At 36.2% G+C, this 26,107-nt stretch overlaps 1 protein-coding gene and 1 non-coding gene across 2 annotated transcripts; one reads left to right on the top strand and one right to left on the bottom strand.

Moving 5' to 3' along the window:
* Nucleotides 1-9,649: 9,649 nt before the first annotated feature.
* LOC103927880 lies at nt 9,650-13,501 on the bottom strand. Its single transcript, XR_007258944.1, has 2 exons — nt 12,596-13,501; nt 9,650-10,035 (listed from the first exon to the last, which is right to left on the bottom strand). It is a non-coding gene; the product is annotated as a rust resistance kinase Lr10 (transcript).
* Nucleotides 13,502-16,728: 3,227 nt separating this feature from the next.
* LOC103927882 (rust resistance kinase Lr10-like) lies at nt 16,729-21,261 on the top strand. The gene is made up of 3 exons (XM_048586469.1): nt 16,729-17,044; nt 17,496-17,813; nt 20,468-21,261. The coding sequence occupies exons 1-3, from the start codon at nt 16,729-16,731 to the stop codon at nt 21,259-21,261; spliced, it is 1,428 nt and encodes a 475-aa protein (XP_048442426.1).
* Nucleotides 21,262-26,107: the final 4,846 nt, after the last annotated feature.

Raw genomic sequence — 26,107 nt, 5'->3', positions numbered from 1 at the left:
CGATTAGTGGCTAATGGGTTTCATTAACAAGAAGGCTTGGACTACGGCTAGACTTTCAGTCCCGTTGTCAATCATGCGACTATTCGATTAATTCTCTCCATTTCTATTCACTACAACTGGCCTCTTCGTCAACTCGACGTTCAAAATGCTTTTCTTCATGGTTATTTGACATAAGAGGTCTACATGCGCCAGCCCTCCGGATTCGTTGATCCTCAACGTCCCTCCCATGTCTGCAAACTGCAGCGGTCCTTATATGGTCTTAAACAAGCTCCCCGTGCATGGTTCCAATGTTTTTCTCAACACTTGGAAAATTTGGGTTTTGTCTCCTCTCATGCCGATTCTTCCTTATTTACTTTTTTTTATGGCTCCGTTATTATTCACTTGCTAATATATGTGGATGACATTCTTATTACTGGAAATAGCTCGGCTTATATCGCCCGTTTGATTCATCAACTTAGCACTATATTTTCCATGAAGGATCTTGGCCATCTCCATTATTTCTTATGGATGGAAGTACATCGCACTACCACATGACTCCATCTTACACAAACCAAGTCCATCACTGACCTTCTCAAACGTACCACCATGCTGGAGTGCAAGCCTATTTCGACCCCATGTATCAGTGGCCGCCGCCTCAACCTGTCGGATGGCGAACCATTGTCTGACATCACCAAGTTTCGTAGTGTTGTGGGGGCCTTGCAGTACCTTCTTTTCACTTGTCCTGATATTGCATTTGTTGTTAACTAGGTTTGCCAGTTTATGCATAAGCCTACTACAGTCCATTGGGTTGTTGTCAAACGCATACTTTGTTATCTTAAAGCTACTCCAAATCATGGCATTGTTTACCGCCCTAGTTCTCTTCACCTCACTACCTATGCTGATGCGAATTATGCTGGTGATCCTGATGATCGCCGGTCTACTTGTGGTTATTGCATCTTCCTCTGCGACAATCTCATATCCTGGAGCTCTAAGAAACAACGTGGTGTCTCGCGCTCCAGTACTGAAGCTGAATATCGTCAGCTTGCCTACACAGCCGCTGCTCTCTCTTGATATCGTTCTTTGTTCCGTGAGCTTCATCTTCCCCTGGCCCCTCCACGTATTTGGTGGGACAATATTAGTGCTCTTTCTGTCGCTTCTAATTCGATCTATTAACAACGCATACAGCATGTTGAGGTCGACTATCATTATGTTCATGAAAAAGTCACTCGCAATGAGCTTATTGTTGGTTACGTCTCATCTGACGACCAGTTGGCTGATTTTCTTACCAAAGGACTGTCTGTAGCTCGGTTTTCTTTCTTGCTGTCCAAACTTTCAGTTCGTCCCTTCCCTGTCAGTTTGCGGGGGAGTGATAAACCAGTATCCGTGTCTACCAAGGATCTTCGATCCACTTCCCACCAAGAATCTGACTTCACCAAGGACACGGGAGCGGCAACCTTATCTATGAGGGTTTCCTAGTTCTTTCGGGTTAGGGTTTTCTAGTTCTTTTGTAAACCTGATTGTAATTATGTCTTTGTATCCTTCTACACGACTGCTTTGTAATCCTATATATATCAATGATAATTGACTCACTCATTCATTGAGTTGAGATTCAGAAATAATATCTTTTAGTTTTATCTATTTTACCATAACATGTTTTGTGAGGTTGAATTCTGTAACACTATATTTTTTTTACCTGGAAACTATATATACGTATCACTTATCTTGCTGTATAGCATGTCATCCCCACCAAAGTTTTTCTCTTCGCATTTAGTATGGAATACCAAAACTTGCCTAACAAAGCCAATTAATTCATAAGCAAGACTAATTATTCGACCGAACTTTACTTCGAATGCTAGTCAGATGAAACAATATGAATCGTAAACTAAACACAATAGTTTGGGATGTAGTTGGACCTGCGTGGGTGCTTGGTGAATCAAGAAACTTTATGGATCTGGGATACCCCACGGTCAACACGCATACAATATAAGTTAGGAATGAAGACTGTCGTATCAGTTGGCTATACCAAAAGAGTTTTTGTCATCTGGAGAATTATTTTTTCATAGAAATTTCCAAAGATGAGAAAGTTGAACTAATCAAATTTTAACAAGTTCGAAAAATCAACTATTTATATATAAGAGGATCCTGATTGATGTGTTACGTTGATTTGAAGATCGATCTTGAAGTTATGGAGTGAGACATTCATTTAAAATCAACTATTTATATATAAGAAGATCTTGATTAATGTGTTACATTGATTTGAAGAACGGTCTTGAAGTTATGGAGTGAGACATTTAAATTAAAATCAACTATTTATATATAAGAAGATCTTGATTAATGTGTTACATTGATTTGAAGAACGGTCTTGAAGTTATGGAGTGAGACATTCATTTAAAATTAGCAAAAGAATGTAACAACTAGAAAAAGGGTTGTCTAAATGGTGGGGTACTTTTATTTTTAAAGTCTTTAAGGAACAAGAGTGGTAGGTTCTAAGTTGGAATAATGCAATTTTCACACAATTAGGACAAAGAAAGAAGTCTTACTTTGTAAGCGATAGAGATTCTTGCGTATGACTTACGACATCCCATACTTTTTCTACGAGAGTGGGCCTTGGTGATACAAAATTACAAGGTGGATTTGTGTGTGTGTAGCCGATCTAGAGGTCATACACCAGATTAAGATTTCCTCCGTTACGTAACTCCATGAGTCCCATAAACTCATAATGGTTTGAACCAGTTCAAGAACACTTCAACGTCTGACTAATGTTGTAAGAGGTTTGCGATAGCCAAATATCACCAGTTTGAGATAAAACACAGATGAAAGAAATTTTTCATATTTTATTTTACTTTTTTACTGGTATGACGAAATGTATGTCAAAACAAATCAAACCATTATATTTCTGTAAAAATACCCAAATATGAATGAAATCAATTGCAATCGAAGACTAACCAAAGCATTGCTTTTATACTAAAAGGTATGTGTCGAATGAGCTGACTTTTTGATTACATATGATATTTTTTTTTTTTTATAAGAACTGATATTTTTAAAATTACGGGTCAATTTTTTGCTATATTTGATAAATACTTGTGTACATGTGCCACGAACGTCTTTCTCATATGTTGGGAGTTACTGGATATGCTGGAATCAATTGGGAAACGTTTAATTAGGAAGATATAGAGGTCCCATAATTAATTCTGAAGTATTGAGCAGCTCCATGTGCAGGAGGTGGAATATGCCCATTGTCCCGTCATTGCAACGGAGTAGCCTTAACATCCTGAACGACATCATAAGGGTACTCGTTGAAAATATGTACTTTGAGACGAGGACTCTCCAAATATTGTTCAGGATGTTTTTCTACAAGATCTTGAGTATATTCCTTCTAAGTTCCTATTATCATTTCCACTTGATAAAAACATAAAAACTTCTTAAATGAACTGATGAAGGTATTCAACAGGAGAAAATTGAAGCGATAATCCCCGAACTCAAAACTCGTGAGTATTGATTTCTAAGCTTACTATAATGTGGAACAATAATCATTTTAGCAGTCACTCTAAACCCTTTATTTTTAATGGAAGTTCTAACATAGTTAGCAAAAAGAACCATTGCTTCACGTCACCTTACGGATTGTTAGTTTAGGAACTAAAGCTCTGAATAATCTAAAGTTCAAGGACCATTGCTTCAGTTACCTCATTGAACAAAAGCATCCCAAAAATTCAAAACTTTTGCAGAAACCACAATAAAAAATTGATTAGCAGTTCAATACCAAGACAAACAATTCATCTATAAAGTTTAAGGGAAGTGATTTTCACAAAGTTTTTCTTCCGTTTCACAACTATGTTTATTTCTAACAGTAGAATCAATGGACATAAATAAACCGACTGCGCAGAAGGACACGAGAGTGTGAAAATCGTTTCCCAAGTTTAATCATTTCACAGAAACCCACTCCCACCCAAACACAGGACATGTATATCACTACATCTAATACAACCATAGCACCAGTAACACATAAAATTCATAAGGATCAACTACGTTTTGTCAAAATTATCCAAAACTTAGCGGGCTTAAAACGTTTTATTACATACGAAACAATTAGGCAATTCGTCAATATTCATTCCAGCAGAAAATAAGCAAATCAACCAAAAGCAAACAAACAAATCACTAAGAAACAGTATGCGATGCAAGCTGAATTTTGAATGAGATCCTATTTCCGTTACCCGCAGCATAACATATGTAAGTTTCATCATAAATGTGGAACTTTATGAACCAAAGTAAGCCACGAACACGATACGAGCAGAAAATGACACTCTCAACAGACTCAATGGAACTGAGTAAAAACAATCACATAAAAGACAGGAAGATCATAGAAAATCCAAGTCATCCCATTAATGTTTAAGAAAAGATGCCACGAAGAACACCAATACTCAACGCAGAGCGATTCTCACAGAAGTTATATACACTGTTATTATTCATGTTTACTTCCAAAGGAAAAGCTTTTCAAGTACTGCCAAAGTGCCCATCACTATTTCAGCTTTTAATGTGTCCCATCAGCCTTCTGCAAAAGAGAAACGACCGTGTATGTGGAATTGAAATAATGAATGAAATCCAGTCATACTATAGGAAGAATGTCTTGGAAGTAATAACTGATTAAAATTAGAATAAACCAGTCAAAACTCATCACTGCCACAAGTATCTGGTTGAAGTGTCTCTATTTTAAAAAACAAATGCATTCTACTATAGCGTTTGCGGTTAAAATTTCGTGATAGATGCCACAACAAAATATTCTACCACATCAAGTGAAAAGGACATGTGGTATAATTTGTTAGTATTCAAGCAGAATCGCTAGGCCATCAAAAAGGCCACATAGGTTTATGCAAGGGGCTGTCTCCCAAGGATACTCTACACTTAGTAAGAAAACAAATGATCTAGTTTTCAAAAAAAATGCAGACTTTCCACCATAAACCTATGTTCCGTTTTTACCCTTGAGGTAAGACTAAGATAGAACCCAAGAGCCAACAATTCTCTCTCATTCATCTCGAATAAGCAACAAATTTGAAGTTATAGAAAGCGCTTGTTGAAGGAGCTGCAACAGGCCAAGGAGACCAAAGACAACATTGAAAAGCTTGATAAGCTAGTCAGTCTATTCTAGACAACCAGGTGATACTATTCAATTAAACCTCAAGCTGGCATAAATTAATACCAGTCCTCCAATCCCAACCTCATCATTTTGATCACTGAGACAGAATTCTCTCTTATTATGCATTTACTCAATACCGTGTCCTTTCCTCCAGTAATTTCTGAGTACATTATATTATAACGCTAACTCGAGTGATCAAACATTGCGAAGCTACGCCTCACTTTCAGCAATTGAACACTTTCCAAATGTCAATTTTATATGTGTGTGTGTGTGTGTGTTCTTGCTTACTAAAATGCACAATTCACTACGACATACAGCAACAACAGTTTTCGACTATCTCGTAATTACGCAGACACCGCAAGAAATCACAGGTCTCTGTAAATTTGTGCCAGTCTCATTAGGCAAAGTGCAAAATCCACACACAGACACAGAAACACACATATCCTCAATAAAGAATTAATCCGCGCCTTATCAGCATTTTCTTTCGCTTTCTGCTTCTCAATGTCGAACAAATTATTAAAAGACAAGGATCAGCCGCCAATATTTGCAATTGGCATGAATTGAACAATCTGAACAATTAAATTCAAAACTTCTCATTTACAAGTAAAAAAAAAAAAAAAACCTATTTTGGTTGTTTAACAAAATGTTGGAGCTGCTATGCTCAACCAATAACAATTTGACAAGTGTTAAAAAAATTTGAAAAATTAAAGCTTGAAAAAACAACTTAAATATTTGTCAAGTTGTTATGAGGTGAGAGTAGGAACTCCTGCATTTTTTTAAAGCAACCAAGCTATGTAGAAAAAAAATACCATCAAATTGTAGTACGGCGTGAAATAAACAATTGACCTCAAATACAATCAAACCCTCCATAAATTAAATAGTGTTTAGAACAAGAAAAATCTATTAATTTAGTGCATATTAAATAATCTATTAATTAATAGTTTTTTTTTCTTTTTGTCAATAATTAATAGCTTATTAATTTATTAATGTATTCTTTATTGTCTTACATAGAAGGGGATCCTCGGATCCCTTCCACTAAATTCACATAATCTACAAATTTGGACTTTTAAAATTTGTTCTAAAGGTTAGAAACAGGAAACTTCTTTAAAAGTTATAATAACATTAACTGTTTGATCAAATTTCAAAGATCCAGATTTATGGATTATGTGGATTTAGTGGAAGAGAGGATCCCTTTCCGTCTTAGGTCTTAGATATTGTACATTGTATTCAATTTTTTCGTTTTGCGAACCAATAATTTTAAGGATGCTATTGCAACTTTATACATCTTTAAAATATTTTAATTTCATACATTATTTATCATTTTATTATAATTTTATACATTTATTAATTAAACCGTTAATTAATTACTTGATAAATATAAAATTAATATATTTTGATGACGTAGCGAACCAAAATAATTAAAAAATTAAAAACGTAGCCTTCACTTCTTCTTTCTCCAGCTACCCCTCACTTTCTTTCTCTGCATCTCCATCTTTCCACTTTGCATCTCCATCTTCCATGGAAACACCTTCAAATCCCTCCCAAGTCCAAACCCCACAATCCTTCTAGCATTTAGCACCATGAAATTTCCATTTCTTAACAAATCCCACACACCCAATTTCTTACCCTCACCCCACCCCCCCCCCCCCCCCCGGCGGAAAACTCGTCAGCAAAACCCAGATGCAAATATCATCTACTTCCCAAAACCCAGATGCAAATATCATTCTTCTTCGTCAGATTTAACGACAAAGATGCCGCCATCTCACCAAGATTCACATCGTCGACTTCAGAATCGCACAGGGGTCCAATGGGCGAAATTGCTGCAGGCCATGGCGACCCGCTCCACTCGAAAACCGTCGAGTTCGAGTAAGAATCAAAGAACTTGGGAGAAATCAAACCTCGCAGTGGTGGATGTGGTTCGGCGGAACCAGCTGGACGGCGGCGGCGGGCTTGGGCTGGGCTTTCTAGGCCCGGGAGTGGTGGCGGGAGGTGAGGTAGAGGGAGAGGAGGAGAGGGTGATTGACGGCTATATCATTTAGTAGGAGGGAGAGATGGGGTTATTGGGCTAAGCATTGCCCAGACCCCTTTTTCAATTTCTTTTAGTTTTTAATTATAATATAAATTTATATTTTATTAAATAATCCTTTTTTATTATTTTTTATTCACATAGTGCAAAGTTGACAGTTATATCAACACAAATATGGATCTTACATTTTCCATATCATCACTTAATGGTTAACTTAACAGATTTTTTAATGGATGTATGAAACTGAAAAGAAAATATAACTAAATATATGAAATTAAAATGTTTTAAAGATGTTGTATGAGGTTGTAATTGATCCTATACTTGAGGGGATAAAATGTAATTTACCCATAATGTTATGTATTTGTTTAAATGTGTACATTATTCTACTTTATAAACATTTAACCAAGCCTAAGCTCTATTTAAATAAACAAAGACTATAGTAACATGAAATTATTAATTTATATATTACGTGAGACTTATATGACTATCTAAAATTATTATTTAAACGAGATTATTAATTTGTGGAAGTTCTATTGTAGTTGGTTTATGGATGTTAGGTTATCAAACTTAACATTAACGATTAACGTGAATGGAAACTGAATGTAGGTGATATGTATTGTCAAATGTTTAATGTATAGGTAGTTAATGTAATTCTTTTAGTTTGGACAGTATATGCATAAAGGGTGAACTCTCAATTTTAATATTTTAAAAATCGCTAGGCAATTGTCGGGTAGTGAAGAGAGGCCTAACGCCTAGTGCCTTGCGGCCTAGGCAAGGCCTAAGTGGTGTTTTGAATATTAATTAAGTACATGTGTAAATATTAGAGTATTTTATATTAGTTTATAACATTTTATAAGTTAATACCATTGTTCAGCCTTGTTTTCACATTTTAAAAAAGTTGGTTATGGTTTTGTTTTCCCTGTGTACCATCATGTGCTCGACAGCTCAAGGTTTTTGTTGTATGATTACGTAAGTGCATTCGAAGTATGTTAAGACTGCCTCACTCAAAAGTTAGAAACCAATGGCTGGCTATATGCATCAATTATGCAAAAATCTTTACTCAAAAGTGTTTACAAGATAGTTCATAACTAGCTTCGTTACGATCTTTGAATAAATAATAAATAAAGTAATTGAATTTATAAATATAAAATTTTGAGATTACTGTCAAAGTGATGTTTTCAAGTGGCACTCTAGGAACAAACAAACAAAAATAATTCACCTTGATATCATGGGTTAAATTACAAATTAGCTACCGGTTTAGTGACAAGGCAAATAATAGAGCCATTTACCTAAAAGCATCTTTAAACGACTAGGCAAATGCCTAAGCAATTAAATTTGATGAGTCACATAAGCAAACTTGGCTCTAAGAGCAGTTCCACCGAGAGGTGGTTAGGCCGGCACTCAGCCAAAAAACAAGGTTGGCACTCAGCCAATCCACTCCAGCCCGTTCCATTGCCTGGCACCCAGCTGGTCTCCAGGCCAGCCCAAAATTGACAGACCTTGGGACCAGTCCATCTGACGTTAGCATGGCGTTGGAGAGCATATGACGTCAGCTTTTTTTTTTTTTTTTTTTGGTTGTGTGCCAGAGAGAGAGTTGTTGTGGAGGCTGAGGAGCGGAGTTGGTCGAGACGGGAGAGGGTGTCCAGAGGGAAGGAGCCATGGAGGGACAAGGACGGGAGGATGAAGCGACGACGTTGAAGGACAGGAGGTGTAGAGGAGCTGCTTGTTGAGGTCGGCTTGGGATTTGAAGGACAAGAGGGCAACAGTGTTGGAGGATGGGAGGAGGAGGTTTGGAGGCGACAGTGGGAATGGATTATTTGTGTTAGGGTGGATGGCGTGCAGGAATGGAAGGGAAAGGAATGGAAGATGAGAAAATAAAAATATTATTATTTTATTTTTTTTATAAAGTCAAAAATTAAAAATAAAAATATTATTTTATAATAAATAATAATAATATTTTAATAAATTGACTAGGCTATTTTTTTTAGAGGTGGAGATGCTTTGGTCTACTACTGTTCACTGGAGTCTATTACTGTTCACTTAAGTGGATAAATGCGCTAGGTGCTGGTGCAAAATCTTTAGGGGTGAAATTGCTTTAAGAGACTTGGCAACTGCCTTATGGAAAGTTTAGGCAAATTGGACTCCACCACCTTTTTCATTAAATAATGAACACAACACATGCATATTTTCCAGTCATTTTCTTAAGAGGGGTTATCCACGTACTTTTATTAACTATTATATTATCTCTCCCACTTCCCTATAAATTTTGTCATTTGATCATTTTCAATTTATTTTATTTGACCGCCAAAGATTGAGAAGAATTTGTAGAAAGTAAAAATGGATGTGTAGATAGCACCACCTTTCCCTAATTAGTTGTCTTATCCTTTGAAGTCACATATAAGGAAAATATTGAAGACAAACTGCTACTTAACACATCAAAGTGCACATTTGCCTCAATATTTTGGGTGGACCTGATGAGCAAATTTGTCGTATCATCTAGTTATATCTCGTTATGTCTACAACATTAGTCAAAATTTTGACTAATACATATGTATCAACTGGAAATACATCTGTTGTCATTACTTTCAACACATTAAAGACAAGAAGACGGCAAAACTATAACAAGTTAACTAAATATTTGGTAAACAAGATAAAATAGGACAACATATAATCATTTTCGCAGAGTTTTATACATGATACTTGCAATCATCAAATCTTATCATTTGAAGCAAATGGAAAGAGCCTGTGCTAGGTGTGCATCACCTTCCCGACAACGTACATTTTAGCTTCGTGTTAGAGCACGTCAGATTCGGATTATTCTGTGGATCTCCTATAGGTATCTCTTGTGGAAACAGAAAAGGCTTTGGAGGCATTTGCAGGCACTCAGCATCTCCTTCAAGTGATTTGTATACACCATAAGGCCGTTATAACCATCTTTTTTACCAACTTCTTTTCCTCTTCAGTGGCATCGCCCATCTCCAAATCTTGTCCTTCATTATATCGATCGTACACCCATGTTGGCAAGTAAAGTTGGCTCGAATGCTCTGCCAATGCGTTCAAATTCTTCCTTCTGCTTGCCATTTCCATTAGCAACATTCCAAAACTAAAGACATCAGCCTTGTAAGAGACACCTCCAATATTTTTGTAGAACAACTCAGGAGCCATATATCCCATTGTTCCTCTTGCAACAGTCAACAAGACAATGCTGTTATCGGTTGGATATAATTTTGCGAGGCCAAAATCAGAAATCTTTGGGTTGAAATTCTCATCAAGAAGAATTTTGTGAGGCTTAATATCGAAATGCAGAATTTGCATGTTGCAACCTTGATGTAGATATTCAATCCCTCAAGCTACTCCAAGAGAAATCTGATACATTTTATCGTAACTTAAATACGTAGTTCCTTCTTTCAAATAAACATATTTATCAAGAAACCCGTTAGGCATGAAGTCATAGACTAGACAACGGTTTGATCCCTCAACACAATAACCAACAAGTTGCACCACGTTAACATGGTGAATCCTCCCAATGGTAGCCACCTCGTTGACAAAATCTTGTCCATTAGCTTTAGACTTGCCCAACATCTTAATAGCTCCAAAACGACCACTGCGCAAATTTCCTTTAAATACACAGCCATAGCCGCCTTCACCCAGTTTATCCTTGAATCTGTTAGTCATCTTCTTAATGTCCGAGTAAGAATATCGTTTTGGGATAATACTGGTATCGCCTTGTAGAAAGTCTTCTATAGCGCTATACATTGACAAATTCCTTCTCCTCCATTTCAAGATCCAAATCCAAACAACACATGTAGCCCCAGAAATCAACTTTCCCACTGCTACTGCTCCTGCTCGGGAATTTTAAAACAAAATCATAAGAAAACATAAATCATATTACATACCAAACTCACGATGTTTCCATCGATGAAGAAGACAAATAGCTTACCAATGCCGATGATCACTAGTGCCCGATATCCTGCAAGAAATATAATCAAAGTGAACAAAATCAAAAGACATGCTTCCAAATCTTACTCCCCCACTTCTTCCGTTATCATTTTTATAATTAACACATGTTCAGAAAGCTCATCATATGATGATACTATATATTCTTTTAAACAAAATTAGAGTTTAAAAAAAAGTGAAAGCATATATAACTCTAATTAATTCACAAACCTGCGCCGGACGGATATCTATATATATATATATATAGACACACACACACACACACTTATCTCTACCTAGCACGAAACCTTTTAGAAGTTCACTGGCTTCGGGTTTCATCGGAACTTCGAGGTTAAGCGAATTCGCGCGAGTGCAATCCCATGATGGGTGACCCACTAGGAAGTTCTCGTGTGAGTTCCCAAAAACAAAACCGTAAGGGCGTGGTTGGGGCCCAAAGCGAACAATATCGTGCTACGGTGGAGTTGAGCCCGGTATGCGACAATTGGTATCAGAGCCAATCTCTGGCCGGGAGTGTGCCGATGAGGACGTTGTGCCCCTAAATGGGGTGGATTGTTAGATCCCACATCGTCTAGGGGAGTGGATCTTGTGAGCCTTATATGTATATTTCCATCTCTACCTAGCACGAGACTTTTCGGGAGCTCACTGGCTTCGGGTTCCATCGGAAATTCTGAAGAAAGAGGTTACATGGGTTCAAATAAAAATTCCCTTTTATTTATTTGTTTAGGCGGGTAAAATTCATGAATTTATTTATTTATAGCTAAAACTCGATTGTACATTATTCCATTTTATGAATTTATTTATTTATAGCTAAAATTCATGAATTTTCTTAAGAGTGGTGTTATCCACACACTCTTGTTAATTTTTATTTTACCTATCATACACCCTTGTTAGTTTGTCTTTGATTCTCTTCAATTCATTTGTTCCGACGGCAAAAAATTAAGAGGTATGTGTGGAAGGCAAAAAAAAAGTGTGTGAGTAGCACCACCGTTGCCTAATTAGTTGCCTTATCCGTTGGAGTCACACTAGTTACATAACCCATCAAAGTACACATTTGTCTCAAAATTGGGGGTGGACCTGATAAGCAAATTTTTCGTGTCATCTAGTTATATCTCTTTATGCAACATTAGTCACAATTTTGACTCATACATATATATCAACTTGAAATACATATTTTCTCATTACTTTCAACACATTAAAGACAAGAAGAAGGCAAAACTACAAGAAGTTAACAACTAAAGATTTGGTAAACAAGATAAAACAGGACAACATATAACAATTTTCGCAAAGTTTTTATACATGATACTTGCAATCATCAAAATTTATCATTTGAAGCAAATGGAAAGAGCCTTTGCTAGTTGAGCATCACCTTCCCGACAACGTCCATGTTAGCTTCGTGTTAGAGCACGTCAGATTCGGATTATTCTGAGGATCTCCTATAGGTATCTCTTGTGGAAACAGAAAGGGCTTTGGAGGCATTTGCAGGCATTCCGCATCTCCTTCAAGCATCTCTATGACTTTGTTCATTGAAGGACGATCACCTGGTTTCATTTGTATACACCATAAGGCCGTTATAACCATCTTTTTTACTATCTTCTTTTCCTCTTCAGTGGCATCGCTCATCTCCAAATCTTTTCCTTCATTATATTTCTCATACACCCATATTGGCAAGTAAAGCTGGCTCGAATGCTCTGCCAATGCGTCCAAATTCTTCCTTCTGCTTGCCATTTCCCTTAGCAACATTCCAAAACTATAGACATCAGCCTTGTACGAGACACCTCCAATATTTTTGTAGAACAACTCAGGAGCCATATATCCCATTGTTCCTCTTGCAGCCGTCAACAAGACAATGCTATTATCTGTTGGATATAATTTTGCAAGGCCAAAATCAGATATCTTTGGGTTGAAATTCTCATCAAGAAGAATATTGTGAGGCTTAATATTGAAATGCAGAATTTGCATGTCGCAACCTTGACGTAGATATTCAATCCCTCCAGCTAGTCCAAGAGAAATCTGATACATTTTCTCATAACTTAAATACGTAGTTCCTTCTTTCGAATAAAACATATTTATCAAGAGACCCGTTAGGCATGAAGTCATAGACTAGACAACGGTTCGATCCCTCAACACAATAACCAACAAGTTGCACCACGTTAACATGGTGAATCCTCCCAATGGTATCTACCTCGTTGACAAAATCTTGTCCATTAGCTTTAGACTTGCCCAACATCTTAATAGCTCCAAAACGACCACTGCGCAAATAAACAGCCATAGCCGCCTTCACCCAGTTTGTCCTTGAATCTGTTAGTCATCTTCTTAATGTCCGAGTAAGAATATCTTTTTGGGATAATACTGGTATCACCTTGTAGAAAGTCTTCTATAGCGCTATACATTGACAAATTCCTTCTCCTCCATTTCAAGATCCGAATCCAAACAACACATGGAGCCCCAAACATCAACTTTCCCACTGCTAATGCTCCTGCTCGGGAATTTTAAAACAAAATCATAAGAAAACATAAAACATATTACATACCAAACTCATGAAGTTTTCCATCGATGAAGAAGACAAATAGCTTACCAATGCTGATGAACACTAGTGCCCGATATCCTGCAAGAAATATGATCAAAGTGAACAAAATCAAAAGACATGCTTCCAAATCTTACTCCCCCACTTCTTCCGTTATCATTTTCATAATTAACACATGTTCAGAAAGCTCATCATATGATGATACTATATATTCTTTTCAGCAAAATTGGAGTTTAAAAAAAAAGTGAAAGCATATATATCTCTAATTAATTCACAAACCTGCACCGGACGGATATATTGGAGAGCCAAGAGAATACTGAAGCTCAAAGCCATACACCAGAGCATTGTGTATGTAACAGTAAGAAGTTGCGTTTCGGTGATTTTCAGTCCAGGAAGCCATGGCCGTCTACCCTATACTGCACCCCTCCTCCAAATCTGACGCAATCATTGGGCCCACCGCGACATAACTATAGGTTTCTAGTTGGGACAAAGTATACTACCACTCCTGGAAATATTTATGCATGGAGCTGTCTCCACGTACAGCGAGGAGTTCACTGGACTAGCACAATTCAAGAAAGTTATAGCTCTTAAAATCCATACTATACGATAATGAATATCATAACTGTACACACTATGGAGATCCAAAAATTATTGAATCGGATGATAAAGGATAGAGAGGAACGGAGGAGCAATTATTGTGATCAAAACCAGGATCTACAAATCGGATTGTGTTGTTATTGTAGTTGATTGACTTTACGTAGTATCTTCCCGAGTTAAAGCGTAACACTGTCACGTTGTCCTCGCGAAACAGATTATACATTGATTCACCGCAATTCTTCGGGTCATCTTGGAGTGGAAAAGGATAGCTTATGTTCTGAATATTGCCACAGGAAGAAGGCGGACAAGATGATGCCTTAGCGTTAGAAGTTTCACCCAATAAGGCAATTGCAAAAAACGCCAAAACTTCAAACCGCGCAGACAAGGCCTTTCCACTTGCCATGAAGCGAAAGCCTCTCTCTCTCTCTCTCTCTCTCTCTCTCAGAGCTGAAGGCCTTCCACGTTGGTTTTTATTAGCTCATGGGACTCATATATTGTAGAATTTTTTAGGTCGACGGGCTGAGGGCCACTCCAACAATATCGATACTGTCTTCACTTTACCGCCTGCCCAATCCGTCAAGTGTGAGGTTTTATCACAAAAGATTTCGGTTTTAATTAGATTGGGGTAATTCTATTTAAATGGCTCTTTCTCCTTCCCTCTGTCTGATGTGGGACAAATGGGTTCCAACAATCCCCCGCACGTGTGACCCCATTTTATGGATCACATGTAGAGATTCACACATCAACAACCATGTGGAGCCAAGTCAAGGCTCATCCATTGCATGGGGCCAAACGAGGACACATCCGATCACGTGGCATCTTTGGCCTATATGGAGTCATGTCGGGACTCACCTATCGCGTGGGGCCAAAGGAGACCCACCCAATCACGTGTCAGTACGAGTCTGCTCCCTGACTCTGATATCATGTAAAATTTTTCAAGTCGACGGGCCGAGAGCCCACTACAACAACATCAATACTATCCCTACTTTACCACCTGCCCTACTTTACCACTTGCCTAATCTATCAGGTGTGAGATTTTATCATAAAAGATCTTGGTTTCAATTAAAGTAAAGTAATTCTATTTAAATGACTCCTTCTCCTTCCCTCTGGGTTCCAACGCATAAGTTTTCTGGCTCACCGCGGTTCCATTCTACAAGATTAATATCAAATTTTATGGCCCACTGTTGAACGACTTTAATTACATAGGGCCCTTCGACTTTTCCTGATTGCTCATTAATGGTATGGAAGAAGAACAAAAAGTCAAGGGATTTAACTTCGCTGAAGAATTCAGCAGCACAATTGGGATTGGGTGGAAATAGCAGCTGCTGCTGAATGGGAGGGCCTCACATCATGATTGCTAAGTAATTTGGGTTAGAGCAAACGAATCCGGATCTTCTATGTAATGATTCTGAAAATTCGTAAATCATGTCTGTTTATCATACATCTTACAGTCATAAATTATTTTAAATTTTTTATTTAAAATTAAATATAAATAGTACTTGACGAAAACTAACCGCAAGATATATGATGAACGAACACGATTCACAAATTTTCAGAATCTTCACAAAGATGATCCAGAGAGGATCCTGTTGGAGAGCAAACGAAGACCGGCACTAAAAAAGTAGTTAGTATATATTTTTGGGAGTTTTAACGAAAAGTCCGCGGTACTGTTTACTTTAACGAAAAACCACATTTTTACACTAAAAAGTCAATCTTGGTACTATTCACTTTACTCTTTATTTTTTCCTTATTGTTAAAATTTAAAGTTTTCAAACTCTTTTCATTAGTTTTCCTTTTATTTTTCTCTGAAGTTAAGTTTCTAAAATATTGTTTTTTTACTATACATTTATATTTTTCTCTGAAGTTAAGTTTCTAAAATATTGTTTTTTTTAATTATAAATTTATACAACAACGTATTTATATTAAAAGTGGAAGAATAAATTAGTTTTGAACTCGTTTACAAGAAGAATACCACTAAATTTAGACGTATTTCAACCGTTAAATTGTTTGATTTGGACAAATGGAATAGATGGTTATTTTAAGGGAACTTTAACGAAAAACTCCCAATACTGTTCACTTTAACAAAAAATCACATTTTTACACTAAAAAATCAATCTTGATACTATTTACTTTACCATTTATTTTGTCTTTATCATTAAAACTCAAAGTTTTCAAACATTTTTCATTAGTTTTCTTTTATTTGAAATCAAATTAGTTACTTCAATGTTGATTTATTTTAGTAAATGTCATATATATAGTACCATAACTTAATCAAGATTAGATTTGTAGTACCATATGTGAATACCATTTCTTTTCTCTGATCAGAAATGAAGGAAATAATCATCTCTTCCCTTTGCGTATTGTTAATAGCTTTCTCCAAATTACTTGGGGAAACTCAGAATGGCTGCAAAGAATTGAAGTGCGGGGATCAAGGCCCGCCCGTCCGTTTCCCTTTCATCCTCAAAGATAGACATCCAGATCACTGTGGCTATCCTGGGTTTGTTCTGTCATGCTATGAGAAACAAGAGGGTTCTCGAGCTTCCAATTCCGGCCAAATTCTCTGTCAAAATCATTGATTATAAGTATCAGGAAGTCCATCAATACGACTCAGATAATTGCTTGCTGGTAGAAGTTTCAGAAATCCTCAACATTTCGAGCTCTCCTTTCCACTTCTCAGAAGAGTTTCAGGACAACCTTGCCTTATTCAAATGTTCTTTAGGTCTTGAAAGGCGACAGCACGTTCACGTTTTAAATGGCCCCTGCCTTACCAGCCCCGGCCATCACGTGTATGCCGTTGATCCCGACTACAAAATTGATAACCTGCGGTCTTGTACAAAGATACGTAATGTTTTATCAGTTCCATCTTCGGGTGTTCTGAAATGGTCTAAACCACACTGCACAGAATGTGAAGCGGGGTGAAAGAGGTGTATACTGAAGAACAACGGGAACAAAAGTGAAATTGAATGTGCTAACCTGACAAAAAGTAAGATTAACACTACATATTCTGCTTGACATATATTCTGTTCAAAAGCAAAAGCATTTTTAAAATAATGATTAATACTCTCTGCTGGGGAACAGGATGAACTGAACCACTAGTATTAATTATGTACCAATATTTTCACAATTTCATGACTAACAACATGCTTTTTCAAATTATCCTTTGCTGGTGAAGCAAACAAACTAGTGGCTACCAGTGAGTCACCCAACTGATCTTCTGATTTGTAACATTCATGTCTAACACATACTGAGGATAGATACTTAACTTTTGGGATTTCTTGTAGGTGCAACCTTGGGTTCATTCACCTTCTTCCTACTAGTCGTTGCAGTTTATCAGGTCCATTACTATGATACAAAGGAAAAAGAAAATCAAATTAAGATTAGAAGATTTTTACAAGATTACAAAGCTCACAAACCAAGCAGGTATTCCTACGCAGATATTAAGAGGATCACAAACCAATTCCAGGAGAAGTTAGGCCAAGGAGCCTATGGAACTATTTTTAAAGGAAAGCTTTCTTCTGAATGCTTTGTTGCTGTAAAAGTTCTCAATAGTTCCAATGGAAATGGGGAAGATTTCGTAAATGAAGTTGGAACGATGGGACATATTTAGACCTGACATTCGTGTCGTTTTCGTGTCATGTCTGATAACTTAACGGGTCATGCCGTGTAATACTCGTTAAAGTTAACGGGTAGTATGACCCGACCCGAAATCAACCCGTTAATATTTTCAGGTAATATGACCCGACTTGTTACCCGTTAAGAAAAATATATTTTAAATTAATAAAAATGAAAATGAAAAACATAATTTGATCCAAAAAAATGTTAAACATAATACTAAATTAGTATATACATACTAAATTTCGAAGTTGACCCCTTAATGAAAGTTGTAAAGCTTTTCATTACGAGTGATTATATTTTTCACACTTCTACAATAATTTTTATTAATTTTATTAATTTTTCACTCAAATAAATAACTTTGTTCATGAGATTTGGAGGGTTATAAAAATCTAAACGACCATGTAACCTTGCCGATGGAACTCAAAGCTTACATGTTATTCCTTTTACAAAATCCTCAATTTTCATAGATCATGATGACATAAGATTTTGTGGTATCCACTTCTGTAAATATTTTAAATTGACGATCAAATTAGTTCATTGTATTCATATAGGATCAAGGAGTGTAGCTGTAAAAAATCATCAAAATCAGAGATAAAATAACCATTAAATCGTGATTTTTCGTTTATAACCGTCGAAAAGTTTTGTCTTGTTACTTGATCTCTGAATGTTTGTTTTTTGCAATTTTTGGCATATGCGATCTCGAAGCATATATAAACAAGTTTGATGGTTGGATCATTGAAATTAGTTTCATAGGATGCGTATCCCATCAAAATGATACATTAACTAATACTTAGAGTTTATTTATACTTTCATAAGTATAACATAAGATTTTGTGGTATCCACTGGTGTAAATATTTTAAATTGAAGATCGAATTCATTCATTGTATTCATATAAGGTCAAGGAGTGTAGCTATAAAAAATCATCAAAATCGGAGTTAAAATAACCATTAAATAGTGATTTTTCGTTTATAACCGTCGAAAAGTTTTGACTCATTACTTGATCTCTAAATGTTTGTTTTTTGCAATTTTTGGCGTATGCGATCTCGAAGCATATATAAACAAGTTTGACGGTTGGATCATTGAAATTAGTTTCGTAGGATGCGTATCCCATCAAAACGATAGATTCACTAACACTTAAGAGTTTATTTATACTTTCATCAAGTATAACATAAGATTTTGTGGTATCCACTAGTGTAAATATTTTAAATTGAAGATCGAATTCATTCATTGTATTCATATAGGGTCAAGGAGAGTAGCTATAAAAAATCATCAAAATCGAAGTTAAAATAACCGTTAAATCGTGATTTTTCATTTATAACCGTCGAAAAATTTTGTCTCGTTACTTGATCTCTGAATGTTTGTTTTTTGCAATTTTTGGCGTATGTGATCTCGAAGCATATATAAACAAGTTTGACGGTTGGATCGTTGAAATTAGTTCCGTAGGATGTGTATCCCATCAAAATGATAGGTTCGCTAACACTTAAGAGTTTATTTATACTTTCATCAAGTATAACATAAGATTGTGGTATCCACCGGTGTAAATATTTTAAATTGAAGATCGAATTCATTCATTGTATTCATATAGGGTCAAGGAGTGTAGCTGTAAAAAATCATCAAAATCAGAGTCAAAATAACCGTTAAATCGTGATTTTTCGTTTATAACCGTCGAAAAGTTTTGTCTCGTTACTTGGTCTCTGAATGTTTGTTTTTTGTAATTTTTGGTGTATGCGATCTCGAAGCATATATAAACAAGTTTGATGGTTTGATCGTTGAAATTAGTTTCGTAGGATGCGTATCCCATCAAAACGATAGATTCACTAACACTTAAGAGTTTATTTAAACTTTCATCAAGTATAACATAAGATTTTGTGGTATCCGCTAGTGTAAATATTTTAAATTGAAGATCGAATTCATTCATTGTATTCATATAGGGTCAAGGAGTGCAGCTGTAAAAAATCATCAAAATCAGAGTTAAAATAACCGTAAAATCGTGATTTTTCGTTTATAACCGTCGAAAAGTTTTGTCTCATTACTTGATCTTTGAATGTTTGTTTTTTGAAAATTTTGGTGTATGCGATCTCGAAGCATATATAAACTAGTTTGACGGTTGGATCATTGAAATTAGTTTCACAAGATGCGTATCCCATCAAAACGATACATTAACTAATACTTAAAGAGTTTCTTTGGTTTAAATATTAGGCGGGAAATAGATGAAACTCTTGAAATATTAGGCGGGAAATTAATTATTATAATTTTTAACCTCAATCTTTGCCTATAATATACTATAAAAATAAATAAATAAATAAAACTTAAATTTTAAAATTTATATAGAATAATAATAGAATAATAATTAATAAACAATATATACATATTCATTATATCTATTGCATTTTATAGTATGTTTTTTTTAGTAGTTTAAAAAATTAAAATCATCAAAATAGCATTTTTCTTATCGTGTCGAAACAGGTTACCCGCGTGTCACTCTCGTGTAAACCTATTAAGGACCTGTTATTAACGGGTTATTATCGTGTGACCCGATAATGACCCGATTAGTTATCGTGTTGATCTGAAACCCGTTATTTTCGTGTCGTTTACGTGTCGTGTTAACGGGTTGTGTAAGAAATTGCTAGGTCTAGACGTATCCACCATGTCAAAGTGGTTCGCTTGGTTGGTTTCTGTGCTGATGGATTTAACAGAGCTCTTGTTTATGAGTTCGTCGCCAATGGTTCACTGCATGATTTCATTTCATCGGCAGACAATAACAATCGTTTTCTCGGTTGGGACAAATTGCAAGATATTGCTCTAGCTGTAGCCAAGGGAGTTCAATATCTTCATCAGGGATGTGATCAACGAATCCTCCATTTCGACATCAAACCTCATAATGCATTGTTAGACGATAATTTCACTCCAAAAATTTTTGATTTCGGTATGGCCAAGTTGTGTTCTAAGGATCAAAGCATAGTGTCCATGACTACAACTAGAGGGACAATGGGATACATTGCACCTGAAGTGTTCTCCAGGAATTTTGGAAATGTGTCATACAAATTGGACGTCTATAGTTTTGGGATGCTGCTCCTTGAGATGGTAGGGGGAAGGAAGAACATTGATTCAACCTCCGAAAACACAAATGAAATTTACTATCTAGAATGGATCTATAATCTTCTAGAAGAAGGAGATGACCTACGAATCCATCTCAGGGAGGAAGGAGATGGTAAAGCTCCAAAGAAACTTGCAATTGTAGGGCTCTGGTGCATTCAATGGCACCCAACGGGTCGTCCTTCCATGAACGAGGTTGTTCAGATGTTGGAAGGAGGAGAAAACTTAACCATGCCTCCCAATCCTTTTGCTTCTACAGGTCCTGCACGAACAAATGCAACTACGCCTACGAGAAATCTAAACATTCAGTTAGAAGCTATTGCTGAATTAGAGTAACATATCTACTTCGATATATAGATAGTTATGTGTGCACACACTTACGTATGTAACTAAGAACTATTGACAAGTGTAACCATTGTACACCTAATTAAAGTACATTCAAGGTGTGTGTGACCATGTAAGTACATTCAAGGTGTGTTGGATTGCTTAGTTTTTCACTTGAAACCAATGGCTAGCCAAAATGCATCACTTTTCTACAAAACTTCGATGCAAAAATCATTACTCAAGTTTTTACACCACAGTTCTTAACTAGCTTCCATAGACATTGTTGTCATGCTTGCTTAGTTATGATCCTTGAAAGTTTCTAGGTTCTCAGATCCAATTCAAACTATCTGTTTTGCCAAATTTTTCTTTATTCAACATTTTAAAATGTTGAGAGAGCGATAATTGCGCGATGTGGTGGATTTGGAATGATGAAATATCAGCAAGAATCCCTTTTTTTTTTTAATTTTTTTTTAACGCAATAATTCACTTTAGAATGAGTTATGGGCACGATTGTTTGGGTTCTTTAAGGATGCGTTTGTTTGCATTCATTAGTCTTCACTGGACTAGACAGGATTAAAGATTAGTCCTGTGCCATGTTTGTTACTCACACGGATTAGCTTTAATGTTACTAGCCGGATACGGGTCGACTAAGGGCCTCACTAGAAGTTCTTAGCGAGACGCCTGCAAAACCACTTATTGCTAAGACCTTCGTCTTCTCGCGTCTGTTCCTGCACTTCGCATCCTCTCTCTCCCTTCCTCTATCTCTTTGCACCGACAACCCAGACTCGGATCAATGTCGGCACCACCCACTCCTCTTCGCCGAGGTGACAGAACACTCCTTGGGTGGTGGATCAATTAGAAAAGGGAAAGTTTAATTGAGGGCTGGGGTCGCGGACGGCAGCCCGAACGATGGGACCTTCGAAGGCTGGGTTTGAAGACTGAGTTCAAAGACCGACGGCCCAAAGGCTGGGGTCGACCACGGCTGCACGAAGGTGACGACGATGGATCTGTAGCGCCATCAATTGGATTTGTTGATTTGTGGTTGTGGCGACGGCGTCGTTCAATTTGGGGCGCAATACAATTTCTGGGCTCACATTTTAGAACCTCAGACAACGATGGACAAAAAGAATACAATACAATTTTTTACCCAATTTTTTTTTTTATTGGGTGGCTTTATGAGAAATTTATTATTATGCTTTAATTCTGAGAAATTGTTTGGTTTTGGTTTGAATTAGGAAGGCAGAGAAAAGTGGATTTAGTTAATTTCAATTTTCTTCTATAATGAATCTAGGTTGGTCAGTTTATGATATCGTATTATCGAATTCATTTGTTGTGATTGTTCAAATAGGTTTATTTTTCATTGATTTTTGTTATCCTGCTTCTTAATCAGATATTGCATTTGCATCAAACGCTTCATTAAGCTAATCTAGCTTAATCTAGTCTAAGCCGGTCTAGCTTAGTCTCTAAAGTTAGTTCAGTCCAAGACAGTTCTATGCAACAAACGCACCCTAAGTCTCACTAGACTGCCTTAGATAGGAGTCCTTTGGTGCAAATAAGAATAGCCTTTAATGATACCAAGTCGGATCACATCGACTAAAAGCTTCACTAACTGTTCTTAGTGAGACCCCCAAAAACTAGAGGATTGCTAGTCCCGTCTCTAGTGCTTGCGTCGTCTGTAAGCATGCGATGCCGATCTCCATCATCCTGCAAACCCAGTCATAAAATCTTGTCTTCTCCTTCATGCATGAGCTACAATCCCTTCTCCAATCATCAAATCAGAAACTCGCCAATCAATGTCCCACAAACCCAACCCCCTCTTTGTTTCAGCGATGAATTCATCCAGTTAAGCTTCCAATAAGTTTAATCCACCATAAACAACAATTCAATTCAAAGATTAAAGCTTATAACTCCCAATTACAGAAAATATCAAAATCTGCGATAAACCCAGATATCTATTACCTTGGGTTGCAGTGCTCTTCTCCAGAATTTTGTAGGAAAAAACGAAATCAAATTTGGAGTTGTAAAACATCAATTATAGTAGAAATTTGATATGAGATTTCGAATTTGCAGTGCTTTCTCTGCTTTGAGGAACAAGAAGAAAGGTCTTTTGGTCCAAATCAGGAGCAAAATGCACAGATCCTCCTTTGAGGAAGAAAACAGGGAGAAATGGGGGAGAAAAAGAGAGAGGAGGGAGATGGTCAGCTAGAGAAAAAAAGGGAAGAAATGAGGGAGAGGGGAGTGAGAAAGTGGGAAGGAAGAAGAATAAAATGATTGTAGCTTTGAGAGGTGATGAGATTTTCAAAAAAAAAAAAAAAAAAGATAAATTAATAATATAATATAATTTATACGAATTAAACAAATATAATATTAAAATTTATTAATTATTTTGTTTCTTAATATGATGTTTCGTTAAGTTAGTCTAATTTAGTATAGTCTAAGTCATTCCAGCTTAGTTCCTAAAACTAGTTCAGTCCAAGATAGTCCGGTGCAACAAACGCACCCTATATGTATTACCAACTAAAGATTAATCTAGTCACATCTCTTAATGTTGAAATAAATCTCAAGTTTAATACCTACTTCCACCAAAATGTTGGTTACACATTAATTTTATGAGGAAATAAATAAACTACTAGAAGGGAAATTATTGGCAAGTGTGAGTGGTTTTATCTATTTTACTATAACATGTTTTGTGAGGTTGAATTCTGTAACACTATTTTTTACCTGGAAACTATATATACGTATCACTTATCTTGTTGTATAGCATGTCATCCCCATCCAAGTTTTCTCTTCGCATTTAAACTTGCCTAACAAAGCCAATTCATTCATAAGCAAAACTAATTATTCGGCCGAACTTTACTTCGAATGTTAGTCAGATGAAACAACATGAATCATAAACTAAACACAATAGTTTGGGATGTAGTTGGACGTGTGTGGGTGCTTGATTAATCAAGTGGATCTGGGATACCCAACAGTCAACACGCACACAATATAAGTTAGGAATGAAGACTGTCGTATTAGTTGGCTATACCAAAAGATTTTTTGGCATCCGGAGGATTATTCTTTCATTGAAATTTCCAAAGATGAGAATGAGGTGTAAAAGTTGAACTAATCAAATTTCAACAAGTTTGAAAAATCAACTATTTATATATATAAGAGGATCCTGATTGATGTGTTACGTTGATTTGAAGTTATGGAGTGAGACATTTATTTAAAATTAGAAAAAAAATGTAACAATTAGAAAAAAGGTTGTCTAAATGGTGGGGTAGTCATTGACACATGACCTAAAATAGATTGACGCATGACCTAAAAGAGAGGAAAAATCATACGGTTTACTTTTTAAGTCTTTAAGGAACAAGAGTGACAGGTTCCAAGTTGGAATAATGAAATTTTTACACAATTAGAACAAAGAAGGAAGTCTTACTTTGTAAGCAATAGAGATTCTAGCATATGAATTACGACACCCCGCACTTTTTCTATGTGAGTGGGCCTTGGTGATATAAAATTACAAGAGGGATTTGTGTGTGTGGCTGATCTAGAGGTCATACACCAGTTTAAGATTTCCTCAGTTATGTAACTCCATGAGTCCCATAAAGTCATATTGGTTTGAACCAGTTCAATGACACTTCAACGTCTAACAATGTTGTAAGAGGTTTGGGTCGATAGCCAAATATCACCATAGTCTGAGATAACTTAATTAAACACAAATGAAAGAAAATTTTCATATTTAAACAAATACAACCATTTCACACAAAGTCACTCCTACCAGCTGCACAAACACCCGGAACAAAGGAAATAGATAATACTGCGTATCATGCTAAATCCTTTATTGTAAACAAGACAAGTAGGGCATTCGTCGATATGATTCCCAGTAGCAAATAAGCAAACCAAAACCATAGCAACAAATCAATAAGAACCGCGCTGTGCGTTGCAAGAACGGATCTACAAGAAGCAATTTGGTTGAGATCCTATTTGAGTTTTTCACATGTTTATCTATAAAAGCTTCAATCATAAATATGGAAATTAATGATCAGTGAAAAAAGCAGCACAGACATGATATGAGCAAAAAATGACGGACAAGGATTGTCTGCCCTCCACTTCTGGTGCCCTTTTTGTGCCCTCTTGTTTTGTGTGATCCCTGTTAAGTCACGTCAACATTTTATATTGTTTTTTTTTATAGAGATAATAAGACAAAAAAATGAATAGTAATATAAAATGTTGACGTGGTTTAACCGTGACCACACAAATAGGAGGGCATGGGGAGGACACTGGAAGTGGAGGGCAGACAATCCTTGTCCAAAAATGACGCACATTCAGACAGACTAAATGGAATTCAAATTTATCCATCAGTGTCTAAAAGAACATGTCATGAAGAACACCAATAATCTAAGCAAAGCGATTCAAACAAAAATTATGTACAGTATCATTATTCATGATTACTAAACAAAGGAAATGTTTTTCAATATCAGTCCTCACTCTGCAAAAGAGTACGAGACGGTATATAGAGTTAAATGTAACCCGATTGTGGTTGCGGGTTACGTTCTTACAAATATACTTTGGTTGTAGAATTCATACCACATGTAGAAATATGATTCCTTAAATTAATCAGTTGTTTACAACATATAGGGTTAAAAGTAACTTTTCACTTACTGTTTTTTGTTTGCTTGTCTCGTATTTTATTTTACTTTTTTACTAGCTAGTGTGACGAAATGTATGTCAAAATAACAAGAAATCAAACTATTCTATTTCTGTAAAAATACCCAAATATCAATGAAACAACCGAAGACTCATATATAACTAAAACATTGCTTTTATACTACAAGGTATTTGTGTCGATTGAAATGACTTTTTGGCTACATAT

The sequence above is a fragment of a genome, unplaced genomic scaffold (assembly GCF_019419815.1).
Source record: "Pyrus x bretschneideri cultivar Hongxiangsu unplaced genomic scaffold, Pyrus_bretschneideri_v1 Contig24, whole genome shotgun sequence".
In the NCBI taxonomy this organism is placed as follows: domain Eukaryota; kingdom Viridiplantae; phylum Streptophyta; class Magnoliopsida; order Rosales; family Rosaceae; genus Pyrus; species Pyrus x bretschneideri.
Note: the sequence above shows the minus strand (reverse complement) of the source record. Positions and strands in the feature narration are given on the sequence as shown.

Excerpts from the sequence above, each read along its gene's own strand:
- LOC103927882 (XM_048586469.1), top strand. The coding sequence starts at position 16,729 with ATGAGAAACAAGAGGGTTCTCGAGCTTCCAATTCCGGCCAAATTCTCT. Across the intron at positions 17,045-17,495 it reads AATTGATAACCTGCGGTCTT|GTGCAACCTTGGGTTCATTC; the intron begins GTACAAAGATAC and ends GATTTCTTGTAG. Across the intron at positions 17,814-20,467 it reads TGAAGTTGGAACGATGGGAC|GTATCCACCATGTCAAAGTG; the intron begins ATATTTAGACCT and ends CTAGGTCTAGAC.